The sequence below is a fragment of the Falco rusticolus genome, chromosome 3 (genome assembly GCF_015220075.1).
Source record: "Falco rusticolus isolate bFalRus1 chromosome 3, bFalRus1.pri, whole genome shotgun sequence".
Taxonomy (NCBI): domain Eukaryota; kingdom Metazoa; phylum Chordata; class Aves; order Falconiformes; family Falconidae; genus Falco; species Falco rusticolus.
This window is the reverse complement of record NC_051189.1, coordinates 61,069,945-61,089,052: the sequence shown is the minus strand read 5'-3', so window position 1 is coordinate 61,089,052 and position 19,108 is coordinate 61,069,945. Positions and strand designations below refer to the sequence as shown.

Here is a 19,108-nt window from a genome sequence, read left to right as displayed (position 1 = left end):
TGAAATGGTTCTTTATTATCTTTAGAACAAGCTGTGTAAAAAAAAAAAAAAAAAAAAAAAAAAAGCCATTTCTGAGAAAAGGCACGCATTACAAAATATTAGTCAGTTACAAAGTGGAGTCAAACATACCACCACTGGAGTGCTGGTATTCTCTCATCTTAATGTTCCTCCTGTTTCTGTGCAAGATTTCCTGATTTCCTATCCTCATTTCTCATATCCATAATTTCTTGTATATGGATGTGCTACTGGGGACATACTTATTCATCTCCCCCTTCCCATATATCTGTGCTGGAATGTTTGGGAAGAAATGTTTGCCCACCTCTACTTCTGGTGAGACAAAAAGAGAAAATGAGACAATGAAAAGCAAATTCCTTGCACTGGTACACTGCACACATTCATCACTTCAGGAAACTAGGTCGACATTATTATTCATAACAGTATATTATGTTACAATAAAACTAAGCAGAGGGTAGCTCTAGAAATTGGAAGGATGCCCATAAATTACACTCTGAAGTGAAAACCTTGCCTCTAAGATACTATTTAGCAGACGGAGCGGTGTTGGATGGGGTGGGAGGGAGTTTCTCTGCCAACAAAAATGGAGAAAATTCTCATTTTCTTCAGGTTTATGAAAAATAAAACTTACTACAAGTTTTCTTTAAGTTCTTTTGCTTTTACTTGGAAAACCAAAGCAAAACCAGTCTTCCATATTTGAAAAAGGGCCCATTTAGTTATTATTTGGCCTCCTTTCAGAAGGTCTGGAGCAGAACTTTGATGCTCTTAAGCTCAGTGACTCTCTGACTTAAGGTTTACATCCCCCATGGCAATGGCAGGAAATGCTGCCTTCCTTCGAGGCTGCTCCTCAGAGCCCTGACACCCTTTTCTGCTGTAAATAAGAATAAGAGATTGGTTATGTCTGTGGACTGTCTGATTCTTCCACACCTTAACTCCTGCAGTGTGATTCTGTGCTGGTGACCTACAAAGTTCTGCTTTGCACTGTCAATTTTTTTTGGGTCAGGGTCAATTCAAATCTCCAGTATCCTTGGAAACTTGGGTTGAAAACCACCAACAAATTGTGACCACAAACAAATAGATAAATAATACGTTAAACAGCAAAAAGGCTTTCTATTAACTATCTATCTCAGGTTTCATCTGAAACACATTCCCCAGAGATCTTCTAGTGCTGTGGGTTTTGCTGCCTTGTTCAGTAAACAAATTTGAAATGAAATGAGGTTAAAATAAGAGTGGTTTTAAGCATGTGTAGTTGCAAGGTAAGATTGCCTATAAGTGTTTTTGATAAGAATATATGTAAGCAGACAAAAGATGTCATTATTCTTATGAAACCTATGGAATCTGTCATCCTTGTGAAAAAGCTGATTGAAAAAAAAAGAAAAGGTGAAGCAATTCAGCCAGTTTAAATTGGCTTTATTACCTCTGTAGCATTTTAAACAAATCTGGCATGGAAGAACAAATGCAGAAAGCAGTTTCCCAAGTTTTCTTTTTCCAAGTTACTATTTCTTCCACTCATCTCTTAACCTGCTGTTTAATTAGCAGGTCAACTTCAAGTGTAAAACAGTGTGTGTGATTCTCATATAAAGATACATAAAGTTCACATTTAAACAAGCTGTGTCCCATTTAATGTTTTAAATTCTGAAATTTTTTCTTCCTCTGGTCCCATTCTCCCCAAATGTATTATCCACAAAACACTGCGCCTTGGTAGTTTGTTACTGGGTAAGAATAATAGCTGTTGTTTACATTACTGAAAAACAGAGTATTTTTTTACTATTCCTTGTTGCTATTTGTTTCCATTTCAGACAAGCTGTTAAAGCCCATTAACTCATTGCAAGTCTTTCCATTTATTTCTATAGACTTTGGATCAGGCTCAGAGACACTGGTCTTACTATCACACAAAGGTAGCTGGGATCTGTCCCCACCTCCATTTGGCACAGTCTGATCAGCGAACAGTGGGATTCTGGATTGCTTATGTCCCAAGTCCACTATGAAGTATATCACATCATGTTATCTACCTTAAGTTAAATAATCAATTTTAAGAACAGTCCTCTGCCTGCCCTCCTATTCTGGTGTTAATGAAGATCAAAACAAAGCATATGGCTTAGGCCTATGGAGCAGCTGCTTTTAGGGTCCCCGCTTATCTATGGGCACTTTGCTGACCCTTATGGGCTCCCAGAGCTCCCAGGGAAGCTGCAGACTGGAAGAGTTGCCTGCCAGATACAGCCATTAATTGTTCTACCGTAGCTGTTGTCTTCTTAAGATTCATTTTAAAGCAATATGGATCTATGTGCACATACACAAAACATAGTGTCAGTACTATTGCACTTTGCTCTATATTCCTAGTCTACTCATTTTGTTAGTAAAAGTTCCAATTCCTTAAAATCTCCTTAGAAAAGTAGTGGGTTTGAGAATGATTATTTTTTCATTTAACATGGAATGAGTCAAGATTTCTTTTTTAATAGGAAAGCGATTTTTGTATTTTACGTTAATAATCTAGTATTTTCTTCACAGGAGAAAATACACAATAAATCTTTCCCATGACATTATCATGTAGGGATCAAATTTGTACTCTTCATTCAGTCAAAAACCTGTTGAAAGCTGGTATGAATGGAAGGCAAGTAAAGGCTTGCAATGCCTGGTCTTTGTTCTTGGTATGACTTCTTTCTTGGTATGTATTCGGTAACCACTTCTTTTATCTAGCCAGAATCCTAGACCACTGGCCCTCCACTTCTATTTTACTGCTGATTTTAGTTTCTTTAGTATGCACAGCCCACCATATAACAGCCAAAATTTTCCCTTATTCCTTCTCCTTGAGAAGTTGTTTTAAAACCTAAATAATCTGTTGTTGCTCCATACAGAAGGGGCTCCCTGGGGGTTTATGGGGAGCGTGGCTCTGCTGAGCATCCAGTCCAACCCTGCTTGTACATCAGGGCAGTAGAAAGACTCCTGCTCACTGCAGTGGATGGAATACAGATCAGAAAACAATCCTAAGGGGGAGCACCCTGACCTGCCCCATCATCCGTTGAGGTGACTGTAACTGGAAACCTTTTCTGGGGGCACTCCAAGACTGGGACTGGGAATGCTGGGATGAGGTGCATCTGACTTGACAAGCAGCACAGCTTGACAGGAATGCAGCACTGAGTGCAGAGTCCCTGGTCGCCACACAATACATGTTTTGAGTGGGGTTACTGTGGATTAGCTCACGTCTGGTCACACAGACCGAATGCCCATTATTGGTTGAAACACAGCACTTGTGTCCTTGGGGTGTAGTTTAGTTTCATGTGAAAGGAATCCAGTTTGTACACTCTAGAGATCACTCTGTCACGCAAACCAAAGCATGGTAAGAGATTTGCTCAAGTACTCTTCTGGTGTGAATTAAAACACCAGCATGGATATAGCAGAGTAGTAATATGCCATATTGAGAGATCTCATTTTATAAGAAAGTCATGTCATTATCACAGATTATGACTGTGATGATCAAATTACAAAGTGAGTGCAGGATGCAGCCTAGGTAGTTTGATTCAGAGGAAGAGGAAGTGTAAGAGAGATTTATTTTTCAAAATGGACAGATAGATGCTAAATGCCAAGGTAGCGTCATCTGATACCACTTCACATGTGAGAAATGATCATTTCTGTAAGAAACTTGTTGTATGTAACTAGCTATTGGAGAGCCATTATACAGGTAAGTGCGTGCTAATAGTATCTGTACGCAACTGTGGAGTAAGTTCTGTAAGAAAAAGTTCTTTCCTATGCCACATGCATTTCTGTATTCAAAACTACTGGTCTGTTTCATAAAACCAGTGGTACTGTATTGGTTAAAAAGCAAAAAAGTAGGATTTCTGAGAAAACGTAATTTGTTTGTTTGTGAGGAGATAGAAGTTTGCTACTGAGAACAGGCAACTGGAAAGGCTGTTAATAATATATGAAGCTGCTGAAACCAACATGTTCCAAACATGACAGTTTTTATCAATTGCAGTTGTATATCTTTCAGCTAGTTAGTAGTACTGGTTAGTAACTGCTAAAATGATGAAGGAGAATATACAGCAGAGCAATGTTCCCCAATCTACTGAAAACAGACTGCGAAACTTCAGATGGTTTATATGGTAGATGCGTCTCTACCAAAAGAGAAGCTTTAGCAGGACAAGCAAATTTATTGAGAGTTTTTAGGTGTGGATTCAGATACTCAGGTCCCAAACTAGTCTAGCTAGGCTAGACTGTGAACTTTTGTCCTATTCTCTGCTAAGTTGTTTGAGAAACAAGGTTGAGAAGTGTCACCTGCAATGGAAATGCTTAGCAAAATGTTTCTTTCCATTTCTGGAGTATTCTGTATCACTGTTTTGTATCTTTTGAATATGTGAAAGTTTTGGGGTGGGGTGTATTTTTGGTTTTGGATAGTGGTGGGGGTTTTGTTTGGTTTTTTCTTTCTCATTTGGAGAGTATTAGTAAGTGCCACAGACTTCAGATCAAAATTTTGAAATTGGTAGGAATATCCTGACTGGTACAAAATCAGCAGTTCCTCTGAAACTCTTTTCCTTCAAAATGTTAGAGTGAAGATCCATACAGTTACTATTCCAAGAATACCTACCTGTTTCTAAGGTATCCTAACCAGGTTATGTAGGTCACATCTGCATGCAACTCTCATGAGCTAAGGTGACTGTGCTATGTCTGATACATTGCTGGCTCCTTCAGAAAGCATTGAATGACTGTGATTCCCCACTGACAGGCTCCAAATTTATTTATTTTTTGCCTTTGAATTGATATAATTTACACTTATTTTGCCCTGTCTCAGTCACTGAAGATCTTAATACTATTCCCATTGAATACTTGAATTCTGACAGGCTCACTTAATGCTTATTGAAAAATGTCAAACAATGTCTTTTGGTTTAATTAAGTTGTATTTTTTCCTCTGGTCCTTATGTCAGATCACAGTGAGAAAAGAATGCAAGAATTATTATTCTTACTGTTAGAAAGCCTCAAGAGCAGAGCCATACACAGGTATGTAGTTCTTACAGTAACCGCTAACTCTAGAGAAGCGAGAAGGTCGTAAGGCTGTGGGTAATCACTGCACACAGTCATAGGGACCACAGGATCCATAGGGACCTTCATGCATACCTGCATAGGGATGGTATAGGAGGCCTGTGTTTTTGCTGTGCATTTGCAGCGCATGTCAGGCTTCTCCCTGAACAGCTACAGACCTCTGCTGTACTGGCAGATAGGGCATGATACGGCTCAAAGTGGATAGCTGTGCAGTGTCCATAAGTGGCTGAAAAATCACATATTCCATATTTTTCCTCAACATTAGACACAATATTCAGCTGGGCAGGGTTCTGGACCATCTTGTGTAGACCGTGCTTTTGCCAAGAAGGGTTGGACCAGGTGATCCTTGAGCTCCCTTCCAACCTGGTATTTTATGATTCTGTGAATTCTGTCTTTTTCCTAAGCCTACCATTGGACTTCAGCAGCTAGGCAACTTCATGGTTTATAGAGGTGAGCAGCCTAGCAGTGGGGTATGAGTCCTCTCATTCATAGTTAAGTTCATAGTAAGCAGAGAGTTGTAACGAAACCAAACCAAATAGGGAAGCTGCCATATAAATGAAAGCCTACCTGTCAAACATGACAACTTTTCATTTCAGAAAGATGTTTTTCATTTCCTCTTACTAAATCTCATATTCTTATACCCTTATTATTATGCTGGGATTTCATTGAGTGCATATGTGAGCATGATGTGCATTTTACCATTGTTCTTACTAAATGTGAGCAGTAATTCTGGAAGTACGTTATGCTTCATCTTTGTGAAGAATCTTAAAGCTACTACTGCTAATTTGAAACAGAATCTTCAGAACAGATGGGAATGGTCAGGCACTTTGGGGCAAGTATTTGGAACAAATGCTTAATTACATGGGTACCAGATTAAGGCATTCTTATAAACAGCTTTGGTATTTTTGACATAGTATAAAGAACAGAAAGCAAAGAGAAGGCAAATTAACTTTGCAGCTGAGGTGTAGCAGTCGATTGTTTCTGAACGTCAGCAGGTGACAGTTTTCCACAGTCCCAGCAGAGAGAAAGACTGAATAGTCAAATTCCTATTGATTTCTTTGGGAGCAGGATCAAGTCTTTAATTCATGAAAAGCTCCTGTTTTGATTTTAATGAGAGTTACGTGACTTAAACCTTGTTTAATGTTTTGGAAGCACTGGGTAAGTTTTAAATCAAATAATAAGTTTTCTAGACTTTTAATAGCGTTATTCTTCTTAGTGCTGCTGTTACCTCAGGGTATTTACTTTTGACTGTTAGTGCAGTGTAGAAGTTGATACTATTGAGGATGGAATTGGCAAATCTTAAAACAGAATGTTTAGATCATAAACATTTTAAAGTAAGACTCTATAAAAAAGATGCATATTTTTTTAATATGAAATGTTAGTTGTGTTCTTGGCAGGCTTTACTTCAGAGGAGTCACATGCATTTCAAAGAGTGTTCTGCTAGCCAGCTGCAGCCAAAAGATTATTTCAAACCAGTGGAGACCCAATTCCCTTTTCTCTTTTGCTTTTCCCTCCCTCTCTCTCTTTCTCTTCTGTAAGACTCTCCATATATTATACAACTGAAGCGTGGCCAATCATGGGGTGAAAAATTCGTGCAACTAGTATACACAACAGTGGAAAGCCTAGAAACACTGAATAAAATGCCAGTACTAGTCTGTGCTTTAAGAAGTACTGTTGAGATTTCTTTTCTTCAACCCTGTTCAAATCTTCAGACTTGAAAAAGTGTTAAATCCTCTTTCAGGGCCAGAAGGATTGCATAAAGTATACAGAGAATTGTGCGTGTCTGCCCTGCACTTACCTGTGTAGTGGCACAGTCATCTTTTTAACAATGACTTGATTCATCAGTGCTACATGAAAACAGATCAAGAGCATGCAAAAGATGGTGGGTTTGGGGGATAACACATAATAGATGTTGTTAATGGAGTGGTTATTTATCTCAATGAAATGTTAACAGTTTATTAGACTATACATGATTTTTGGTTTTCATGTTTATTTGAAATAAATGTATGTAAGAATGTTTGTTGCCCTGCTTTAGAGATGTCTTTAGAGGACTTCTTATAAAATATGAACTTGGTGTTGATGAAAGTTATTGTATGTAGGTAGTTGTGTGGACCTAAGTCTTGCCTCATCTCAAGCAAATACAGGTGCCACGGTAGAAGCTCCCTGTACTGATGAAACAATGTACATCATTCAGTTACTCCAGAACAGAACTTAACTCTTTTTTTTTTTCCCATAAAGTGAAGGCAGAGCTTTATCCACATCAGTTTTGAAGCCTTTCATCACTGTGTACTCTGCTGGGTATGGACCTGAAAACCCTCCCTGCTTTCGACTGAATGGAGACAATTAAAATTGTTTTTACATTGATCACTGGCTGTAGCTGTAATGGTCCTGGACAGAAAAGCTGTGTGTCCATTGCACTCAAAAAGGTTTTTAGAGCCTTTTGCTGAAAATCAGTGTGTGACTGAAGTTTGAAGTGACTGGCAGTGAGAAGTTGAAAGAAGGGATTCTAGAAGAGTGTAATGTGGTATACTGACCACGTTTGGAACCAGCCGTGAACCTACCCTTTAGCCAACCCATATCCTTCCTGTATGAAGTGAAATGTCAGAGTGTGGTTGATTATAGGAGCATATGCTTTTATGTTGCTTCTTTTCCTCTTTCTCAAAAACAGGGATTAATACAAGAAATTTATTTTCAACAGACCCACGTTAACTTCATTCTTTGGCTATCTAGTTAGGAACAGTGAAGGAAGCCTTGTATGACATAGGACTATAAGGAAATTAACTTTTTGGATTTCATTAATTTCAGTTTTTATTTGCTCAGTCTGTTGATTTGCAAACCAGACAGATACTAGATAATATTGTACAGAAAAATTGTATCTTTATTTCAGAAATTTACACCATTCTCCTTGGTCTAACCTGGAAAGTTTAGTCAATTGAGTAGAAAGAATTCTGTTGCTAGGTTTAAAAAAAAACCAAAACAAACAAACAAAAATAAACCCAAACAAAACCCCAAGCCCTCAAACTCAAAACTTTTAGAAGTTGAGTTCTTAGATTCTTATCTAGATTGGCAGTAAGTGTCCCAAATTCAAAGATGAAAAGCACTGCTAGGTCTTACTCAAATATTTAACATGTTGCAGATTAGAGGTAAATACCATACTGCAAACGTGGCAGGTCATTAATTTCTGAGCTGGTATCTTTAACAGAATGGAAAGGTAATGATGGTAAGAGATACATCTGCAGAGGTTTCTCTGGCTGATAATATTATGTCACCACTTCCCCATACTAATTTGGCAAGTAGGACTTGGATTATCAATAAAATAATCTAATCCATAATATTGTTATGGTCTTTGTTATAGGCACTCACTGCAAAATGTGCATTTAATCCCGAAATTCTCCAGATTTAAATAGGATGAAGTTGCTTTCCCTCATGTCTTTCCACTCTTTCTCAGTACTCAGCAACATTACTGCTTGTCTCTGAGTTTCTGTGGTGCTACTGGATGTCACTCACAGGCAATCTGTTTGTTCCTAATTTGTATTTCCCTTTAGGTGGCAGACTGCATCAACAACAGGAGTTATTATCTGTTCTCTGATTTAAAGAACCGTAGTTGCTTACATTGTGTGCAGTCCTGTTACATTTCCCACAGGAGTGTAAAAAGACAGAAAGAAAACTTTGACTCGGGTTCATGTCCTCCTATATATTTGCCTTGCAGACCCGTATGACTTGAGCTATTTGTGCTCTTAGTAGCCTGTATTTATAATGACCACATAATGGTACAAAGAAAGAGACTGGAAATAAGCAAAAAATTATCAAGAGCTGAAAACTGATCATCTAATGCTTGCAGTGTGCCAGGGTTATTTTTGAGAAAATTTAGGTAAAGGCTGTGTTAAGTGCAATGGTTTGTCCATTTGAGTAGTTTGTGGGGCTGAGTCCTTGATCATTTTAAGAAAGAGTCCTTTGCAGCTGTTTGTGTGAGTATGAAGGGTTAAACAATAAAGCAGAAATATATCTTCATGCTTTTGCATAAAAATAAAAGGGCCAGATTTCAGAAAGAGCTGTAAAGCTTTCAGCAAGAATCAGGAGAACACTACAGTAAAATGAAAAGCTGCAATGTGAAGAGTGCATGACGTGAGATGCCAGCTCAGCGCTTTCAGGAGTCATGTACAGATCACATTGCTCTAGGAGAGGAGACCACCCTTGGAATAGCAGTGAACTGTAGCAGTGACTGGCTGCTTTGCAGTGTTAAGGAATTATACAGGCTGATACCCCTCCACGCAGTTGTGTCACCCAGTGGTAGCCTCTCTTAACAGTTCTTCACTCTGAGTAAAACAGATGTTATTTACAAGTGCTTCTGTAGGGGTGGAAAAATCACCATACTATACAGATCCCAGCTGCACAAGGAAAGAAGAGAAAGAGTGTTCATACAATAAAGGTTCTTTACTGAGCGTGTTTGTTTTTTCTCCTCTTTGTATAGGTTCAACATGGGAGAAAACACTACGGCAGATTGGTTTTGAAAGGTAAGCCATGCATTTGTTTCCTTACCAGTGCAAAAAGAAAAGGAAGAAAAACTGCAGGGGCAAGTTTGCAGAATTATTTATTTTAGCTGTATCTATGACCTCAAATTTAGAGAGGAAGTTATGCATTGTCATGCACATATTATATTCAGCTTTTCTGTATATGTCCTCTTCTTTTTCCCAGTTGATCTAAAGAAACTTATTCACCTTATGAACTTGGCTTATAATGCTTTTTGCTGGTGGCTATATCGCATGCTAGTATTAAAAAAGGTGACACACTATTTGGGAAGGATTCTTACTTATCAATGAAAATATTGCTCTTGCTCATATTATTTTTTCCGTGAAACTTCTAACCTGTGACATATTAGTTGACAAAAATAAATGAAGTTGAAAGAGGACCAAAGCTGGCAGAGAGCTATTAAGCATCAGAGGAAAATTCAGAATTCAGCATTCCTCAAGTGCAAGAACTTCTTGCAGCCTGATTTAACCACAAGGTCATCATACTAGAAACATGTCTCTCTTAGAAGTAAAACTAGGCCAAGACCAGTAAAGAGTGATCTGATGTTGAGATTCAAATGCTCTATCTCATGTTGGTTCTTCTACAAATGGTAAGCAGAAGAATCTGCTTGCAGTTGAATAAAGTTTTACTGTTTTCCCTCAACAGAGTGGCTTGCAGTTGCACACCAATGTGCTTGGGTCCCTGTTGACCAGGCAAGAAGGGATTTCCCTTCTTTGTGCTTCATGTGTGCATACTGTACGTACTGCCTGGGGCATCTCAGCAAACCCTACAGGCAATCACGCCTTTCTGAAGTCAATAAATAGCCATACAAACCATATGAAACAGAAAATCAATTACTTGCTTCCTTTCTCACAAACAGAAAGCAAGCTGCATTTTTCTTGTGAACTTGACCTTGCATAAAGTATTTATTACAACACAACAGGTGTCTGTTATGAGACTGATGCTTAATTACCCTAACTCCTACCTGTAATTAAGATTCTGGGATCTTGGCAGCAGTATATGATTATTTTTTTTCTATATCATTCTTGTATAGGAGTAGTCTGCTTGACTAACACCACTTGAAGAAATAAATTTCTAGATACTTGATTTTCTCTGATCTCCATCTAGAAATGTGACAGCTGGGGGAAGGATTAAGTCTATCTCTAAATAGCTTTAAGGTCTTCAGACTTCTGGGTCTCTAAAAGGTGGTCACCCATCTCTCTATAAGAACATGTGTTTGAAGTGTTTAAGGAGATGCTAGTGTCCTAATGACTAGTAATTCTTTTTCTTTAGAAATAATTTTGAAAGCATCTATGTTATGGTCCTGAGTGAGTATTCACAGGCTTAGCCTGGTTTACTTGTTCTGCTAAATACGGTAGATTTTCATGTTATAAATTACGTTTGCAAAAACTGAAGAACAGTGCTCTTTTCAACATAATAGACTGAAGTACATGGAAAGATTATGTTTTATTGTTATTCTCAAAGCCATAAATATTAGGTTGGTACATATTATTTTGGATCTTCAACGGAAACATAGAAAAGAAAATCACATTTGAGTGTGACAAAGATCTGTCTTGGTGAAATTTAGCTTTTCATTGGTACAGAGCTATCTTTGTAGCTTTACAGGCTTTTGTTAGTTTAAAATTAAAATATTACAGAACAATAAAAACACTTTTCCTCCGCCAAGTAATATGTAGAGGTCATACATATTTAATTATGTGCATAATTAATGATGTATTAATTTATGTTGTAAAACTCATGATACCAGTAGAGTCATTCCTGTAAAGACTTTGGCCAGACATTTTTAAACAAACAAGCCATTTTGTTGCTGTATATTTTTATCACAACATGATGAGCCAGACTGATATATGGAATACTTACCATTTTTTGTAGCTGAGGAAAGGTGGGAATTTTAAATTCATAGCTTCCCACCAGACAAAAATATTTTAAGTCTTTAATCAGATCACTAAAAAAAATGTCTCTCCTACTGCTCCATAAGCTTAAAAATGCCCCAGTAGTATAGGCAACCTGAATAGAAAATTGCAGTCTTTCGTAGTGGCAATATTTACTGGTCCTGGATAGGTTTCTGGTCAAAATTTATTATAAAATGTTTCTGTCTCAAATTGTTAATATATTAGCAATATTAGAAATATTTTTTTTTAAATATTGACAAGCATAAAGTGAAGTGTTGCTACTAAACCGGTACTTTCTGTTAAACCGGTACACAGCATGACGCAGTATTGACTGAAAGGAAAACTGTGATTCCATTTTGTTACAGTATCAGGATAGGGGCTGCGCTTCATAAGCATCAACTTGAGAAGCTGCAGTGCCAAATGAAGAATCAGACTAGAAATTCCTTAACTGTGACACCTTACTGGATACGGTCTATTTAGAGACAGGGTGTTTTTAACAACACTACAAAAAAAGTTGGATATTCGTGAAAATTGCATGCTCTCAGTTGCTAAGTTTGATATCGTCAAGGGGTTCTTTTTAATAGGTTGTGCTTTTTTCTCAATTTATATCCAGTTTGGTTTCTTGATGAGTGTTTCATTCAGCATGACATCATACATGTCTGAAGGGCACTAAAGTAAAATATTGATTCTTTCATCACCCCATTCTTCTAAGATTACAAATTAGCACCTACTGATTCTGTTTGTCTCCATCAGAATGGGAAAAAAAATAGTTTTGAGGAGTGCTAAAATTAATTGATACCTTGAGTCTATGGTTTAACACTGCCAATGAAAAATGGTAATTTTTTTTTAAGTTGAGTTCATTAGAAGTCCTATTTGTGGCAACTTCCAACTTGTGAGGTGTTTCAAAACAACAAGGAGAACCAACACTAGCTGTGTATGTGCAATGTATGTACCATGTGAAACATGGAGAATTCTTGGTCGACAATTACAGCCTGCCTGAGAGGAGGCAAGTATGTGGAAGAGATTACTGTACAGGTCCAATGGTTGCCATTCTAGTTTGGGAAGAAAAAAAAAAATGCTTTCAGGTGGTACTTCTGCACCCTGAGAGACTATCATCCTGGAGTAACTTTAATTGAAGCAGCATGTTAGTTAGCACAGATGGGGTGAAGGTCTGGAAGTATTTGGCTTGCCATAATCATAAAATCAAACGTGTTCTCATCAGCTTTTTCGGAGAACAGGCAAATAGAAAACAAGAAAAAATAATGTCCTCTAAATGTATATGAAGTCCAGTGTTAACTCCTATATAGCAGTATTTGCTTAATACCATATTTTATGTGGTTGCTTAACATCAGTATTTCTTAAGCCTTAAGGAACAGTTTCCAAAGTAAAAAAAAGTGATACACGTTGCTATATGTAATACCTTGATGCATGAAGTGCACTTAACTTGGAGTCCTAGAAGCAGAAATCCCAACGCTGCAGGTCTCTCAAACCTGAGAGATTATTCTGGAGTTGTTCCCACTACATGCTTTCCCTAGGCTTATTCTCTTGAGTAGGATTCCCTTTATGGCAGGTGATAGAGACGGGCTAGTGGGCTCCATCTAGGTTAGGTCTGATCCCACACAGCTGTTCTCCTGTTATGTATATCAACACTAGGAAAAAAAGCAGCAGCAGCACATGTTTTGCTATCTAAAAACATTCTCTGCAAGTTGTTGAATTAGGTACATCTGAGTCAGCTGTGAAACATCAATAGCATTTAAATGTGTTGTTTGAGCAGGGACATTCTTATTCAGGGGGAAGCAAGATTTTTAGGTACACAAAAGGAAAGACATTCAAAGTAGTGTCCTAATGAGGAATATGTCTTTGCTTAAAAACTGGAAAATTCATATAAAATGGTCTTCTTAACAGGCTGTTTTAGAGTGGATAGAGGAACAGGAGATGTGGACACTCAGTTTACATTGCAGAAAAATAAGCCCAGATAATATACAGGTTATGTCATCACTGCTTTGTGGTTACATTATGTTTATTCTGCAATAGTAGAGTGTTTACATTGCTGTTGTCTTCATATCCTGAAAAACATACAGGCACCAAGAGATCTGACTGTAAGGCTTTTATGTAAGCATTACTTGTTAGCTAAGCATACGCTGCTTTTCGGTGTGGGATAAATGAAAAATGCTGCACCTTGAGTAAAGTAGCTTTATATCCAGGAAATGACTGGAATTAAGAGCTTTTCAATTAAATGGAGTGTATGGTGTATGTGGGTTTGATGGATTTAAATTGAGGTCTTTATGTTATTGATTGTTTTTTGAGACATTACAAATAAGCTAATTGTAACATACTGTAGAAGTCATCACCTTTGTCCAAGATGATCTTGACTGCAGTCTCTGCGTTTTCTGCAGAATATTTTGAAGAGGTTTTGAGAATTATGAAAAATGTTGGCTTGTATTATGCTGTCCTATAAGAAGCATGGTTTAAATTGCTGTGTGATACCTGCATGCCACCTTACATTGTTTCTTTAATAATCTTTAATTAACCAAAGCAAGTAGATTTGTGGATAAATAGGATTATTTTTTTTGCCAGTTCACCTGGGGATTATTGTTGGTTATTGGTGTGTGTTTTGATGATACCCCCATATTCACTAAAATGTCTGGAAAGCAGTCAGCTCTGGTTTACTTTGTTCCAAATATGACTCAAAATGTGTTTCAGAAGGCATTGCTCATCTCACTTGTTTAAGATTTTTTCAGTCACCCACAGGACCTGGTGTAAATGGCTCACAAGCTCTCAAGTGAAATAATTATGAACATCTAACAGTGACTGCTTGTTTCCTGGCTACTCTGGCAATTAAAAAGAGAGCTTAATGCACAAAGCCTGTGAATTTCAAAAGGGAAGAGGCTCTGGTCAGTCACTGAGCTGCTCTCCTGTAACACAGTCTGTAGCATCTTTCCAGCTCATGGCTGGGGCAAAGCTTGCAGTGCAGAGCCTGGAAAGAGCTATGGCTAGCATTTGGAAAACTGCCACTTCCACACTGCAGAAAATTAAAACCAAAAGAAGGACTTTTTAAAAAATCTAAATTTCTCTAATTTGAGCTACCAGATAATGGAGTTTATGCCCTTACGTAGTAAGTTCAGTACTGATCACAGAAACGTCTTCTGTTGTTATGTATTTATTGACCTAGAAATAATCTAATAATTTTAAAACTTAAAATTAATATTATGGGCCTCTTAATACTCACTGTTCTGCAGTTTCCAGACTTCCAGTCTTCCTCTTACTACTCTTCTCTGAGTTGTAAATTCTAATGTGACTAGTAACTACTCATCTACCAACGACACACCCATTCCCTTTTTATGTTTGTTCCTCTGGTGTTTCTGTCATGTGTGTAATGCTTTACATTATGGTTCCGCAAAACAGAGTTAAGAGTGATTTAATAACTGTTATTATATGTTAAGTAAATACCAGATGTTTTAAAATTATGTATTTGAAGAATAATAGATGTGTAGTTCTTAGTTTTGGCAACATTTGATAAGTATGTTTTTCATAAGTAGCTGTTTCAGTGACACAGAGAAAGGAACTTTAGAGCACCAATTTCTCAGTAAATTGTAATTTTCTGTTTAAAAACTTGAGTTTTCCATACTGAAGATAAAACCTTTGTTTGGTTGATAGCTTCAAACTGATTCTGCAATTATTTTTATTTTTGTGGTATGCAAAAATGTGTTATTAATTTGAAGGTACATTTTTATATATGCAAAAGCATGTGACTGCCACTCTATATAATGGTAATAGGACATGTCTGCACCATTTGCACAGCAGCAACATCTATGTAGAAAGTACAACATGCAGCATCCCAGATTCTAGCTAAGGTGATTCGCAGTGAAGGCTACTCCTGTTAGTAAAGTACTGTGTGTTGACTTGTGGGCTTGTTATGCTTTTTTAAAAATCCTTTTACTATTTCTGAAGAATGAAATTATAGTTGGGGATTGGTAGCTCTCACACCTCAAGGAAAAGAAAGGGCAAGGAGGTAGGAACAGGAAAGGGACTAGGACTGTCAAGGAAGGAAGAAAAGACCAAAAGATTGCTAGGTCAAGGCTAGACCCCAGATACAGAAGATTGGTGGCTGCTATTAAGATGTAATCCAGATCTTCTATGTATTTCAGTAGCTCCTTCAACTACTCTTCTAATCACAAGGTGATAAGAACAATCTGCATTGTTTTTATCCGAAGCAAAATAAATGCAACAGGTTTGCATTCCACAGGTAGGGAGACACAGCTTTCCCAGTAGATGCCAGGAGCAAGCTGGCTGTCATCGCTGAGATGCATTTTTGTTCCTATGTTGGTCTTTGAGAGCAGACGGATGTCTGATTTTGCAGCTGCTCCACACATGCCCCTGCTCAGTCTAGCCAAAAATATTGTGTATATCTTCCCTACCCCTTGCAGAGACTGAGAACTCAATTTCCGAAACCACTCGTGACGTGTGGGGAGCCCTGGAATCCAGACGCATCAGAGGCACTTCCAAAGCACCTCCTTCCAGGTCTAGGTTGCTAATTACGAGCCTACTGGTGATCTGTTTTCTCTCTTTCCCCTGTGCTTAGATTGCTTGTAACTTGCTGGGACATTTGATTGGTGCTTGGCCAGAGTTCCTCTGGATGACATGTAAAGAATAAACAGAAAGAAGAGAATACCACTGGATTCTATAAATATTTATTATCCACAATTCTGGCTTGGAAATCCAAGTACCATATGGTTTTCTATAGTGACATCCCCCACTCCTGCCCATACTCTTCAGTGATCTAGTAAAAAGAATAATATGTGTTTGAAATATAAAGTCTTATCCTGATACCATGTTCCATAATTTCAAGCCACATATAGCTGAATCCTATAGCACTTTCTTGGGCAAGGCTCCCGTTGACATCATTTTGGGAGCATTGCCTCAGCTAGGGGCTGCAAAAGGCCACAGGGTCTGATCCTTGAGAGGTTATTTTGAAGGAAACAGTGCAGTCTGTATGGGTTTTGCAAATCTTGAATAATTTGAGTCTGGGAGGACAAGGAAAAATGGGTGGGGTGATGGAATTAGAGAGATGTGGGAAAAGCCCTTCCAGGCACCTCTTTCACCGTTTTGGAAAAAATAGCTGTAGTAGCCTATTGTGACTGCTTTGGTCTCCTGTCCCACAAAGCATTTAAGCAAGTGCTTAAGTTTTCAGCGCCGAGGCCTGCCTCCTTACTTCAGCAGGGTTCTCTTTTACAGCGTGCTATCCTTTAATTGCTTCATATCTGAGAAATTAGAACTATCAGAGTTGTGTTTATATTTTCTATTGCTATGCCTTACATTTGAGAAGGGTTAGTGTATAGCTTTCCACAGCATTCTTGGCACATCTTTGTGATAATATATGATGCCCATTATACTTTTGTAGGAATTAATGAATGTAATCACTGCAGAATAAATTCACAATTACGTACGTTCTTTGAATAGTATGGCAGAGTAATGTAGGGAGCTGAGGAGGTGGGACCAATTCCCCACCTTCCCTTGGGAGGCTGTGAATAAAAGAGCAGTTTATTGCTTATTAATCAGGATTGTTGTCTTCCAGGTGTCATCTCAGTTTAGTCGTTTCTTTGCCTGGCTGTCATCTAATCGATAGGTTGGGACCTGGGGGCAGAGAACCACATCAGAAGAGCTTATTCATATCCTTGCAGCTGCAACACTGCAGTTTTTTCTTAAGGGGTGATGGACGGCAAGTGAGGGGGCTTCCCATGCATGTGCACTTGTTTCCCGGCAAAGGGTAGTGCAGAGTCCTGAGTCCTGGGAAGACAGGGGGACTGAGGTTGCTTTAATTTAATTTTCAAAGCTTCCCTCATTTTCTTACTTCATGGTGGCCAGGACCGCGGAATTTTTGCATGTGTGTGCTGAAGTATTCATGTTGTTTATAGTGTGGGAAATGGTGAAGAAATGTGTTTTCAGTTTCATTTGATATATACTGCATGCTTGAGGTTCTATTTGAGTTTTCTTTGCTGCTCTGACAAAAAGTGAGACTTTGAAGTAAAAGTCTGAGTTACAGAGAAAGTTAGAATAAAAATTGGATTATATTGGCGAAGAATGAAAACATTGTTTAAAAAGATATGAAGAAAACGGAAGGTGTTTTTTTTCCCCTAATCAGCTGAAGTATTTTAGTCTATTATATACTGAAACAGAAACACATTAAATCTAGTTTTAAACCGGTTTAACTTGGAGGATTTTATTCCAATGTCCACTTTTAGTCTGGTGTTGCTGAGAGCAGTGCGCGGTCAGTCCAGTGTTCTCAAGCACAAGTTTACAAGTGAGTAAAGCTTTTTCTGTTTGCCTGCTAACAGAGAATACCCTGTATTGGACATGCCACAGTAGCTTGTGAAGTAACCTGATCCTGTTGCTCCCACTGAGAAGGAGATAATTTCAAGACAGGCGCCCTCATCTCTACGGCGAGCACTATCTGAAATGAGATCAGAACTAAGAAGTCCCCCGTTTGGGGCTGTTATCCCATTTACTGCTTGTGTTTCATGGTGCCAGAAGAGCTGTGGCCTATGAAGAATTTTTGTATTTAACTCTAGCCCTGGGCTGTATCCATAAAGCTGGACAGCAGTCCCCATTTCAGAGTGGTTTGGTTGTCAGCATTGAAGGACCTCCAGGGAGGCTCCATCTATCCTGAAGTTGCTCTTTTTGCTGTGTTTGGTTTATTTTTTCCTAGCAGTGTAGGGATGTTTGTACCAGCCCTTTCTTTGTCAGGTGAGTAAAGCACCCTACTCCTGAAGGGCAAATACTGCATTTGCCACAGTTAACTCCAAGAAACCCTACTTAGAATTTGATTAATCTTCTGCTTATTCCAAGATATGGATTGTATTCTGTTATTTGCCCTGCAGAAAGTGCTCTAGGGGTGCTGGTCGGCACCAGGCTGGTGTGAGCCAGCAGCGCGCCCGGGCAGCCCAGGGGGCAAACTGTGTCCTGGGGGGCATCAAACAGCACAACCAGCCGGTCACAAGAGGTGATCATCCTGCTGTGTTCAGCTTTGGTGTGGCCGCACCTCAAGCAAGGTGCGCGGTTCTGGGCCCCGCAGTTTAAGAAAGATGTGAAGGTCCCTGAATGCATCCAGAGGACAAGAAATTGCTCTCTACAGCTTCCTGAGGAAGACACATGGAGAGGGGGTTGCTGAGCTCTTCTCCCTGGGATCCAGTGGCAGGACATGTGGGAATGGTTCAAAGCTGTATCCATCAGGGGAGATTTAGATTGGTCATTGGGAAACATGTCTTTACTGAGAAGGTGATCAAACACTGCAACAGACTTCCTCAGGAGCCGGTTGATGCCCCAAGCCTGTCACTGCCTGTCAGAGGCATCTGGACAGTGCCCTTAACAGTGTGCTTTAACATGTGGTCAGCCCTGAAGTGATCAGGGAGTTAGACTAGATAACGATGTAGATCAGTTCCAACTGTTTTTCTGTTCTGTTCTGTTCTATCCTATCCCATTCCATCCCATTCCATTCTTTCCTCTAACAATGGTCGTTTCAGCATACTTTTTAAACTTAAGCTAACTTCTAAATTTAAGCTAGTTATAAGAAAAGCTGACTTTTGACAAATGTAATTTGCATAAATTTTTACAATATATTATCCTATCTTTTGCAAATAAAC

General features: G+C 38.6%; 1 protein-coding gene across 13 annotated transcripts in view; it reads left to right on the top strand.

Moving 5' to 3' along the window:
• Positions 1-19,108, top strand: part of PIEZO2 (piezo type mechanosensitive ion channel component 2) — a 315,013-nt gene that overhangs the window by 138,425 nt on the left and 157,480 nt on the right. For all 13 annotated transcript variants that reach the window (XM_037380206.1, XM_037380196.1, XM_037380199.1 and 10 more), the window contains exon 4: positions 9,518-9,560. In XM_037380206.1, the coding sequence (XP_037236103.1) occupies positions 9,518-9,560 (43 nt within the window). The remainder of the gene's footprint in view (positions 1-9,517; positions 9,561-19,108) is intronic.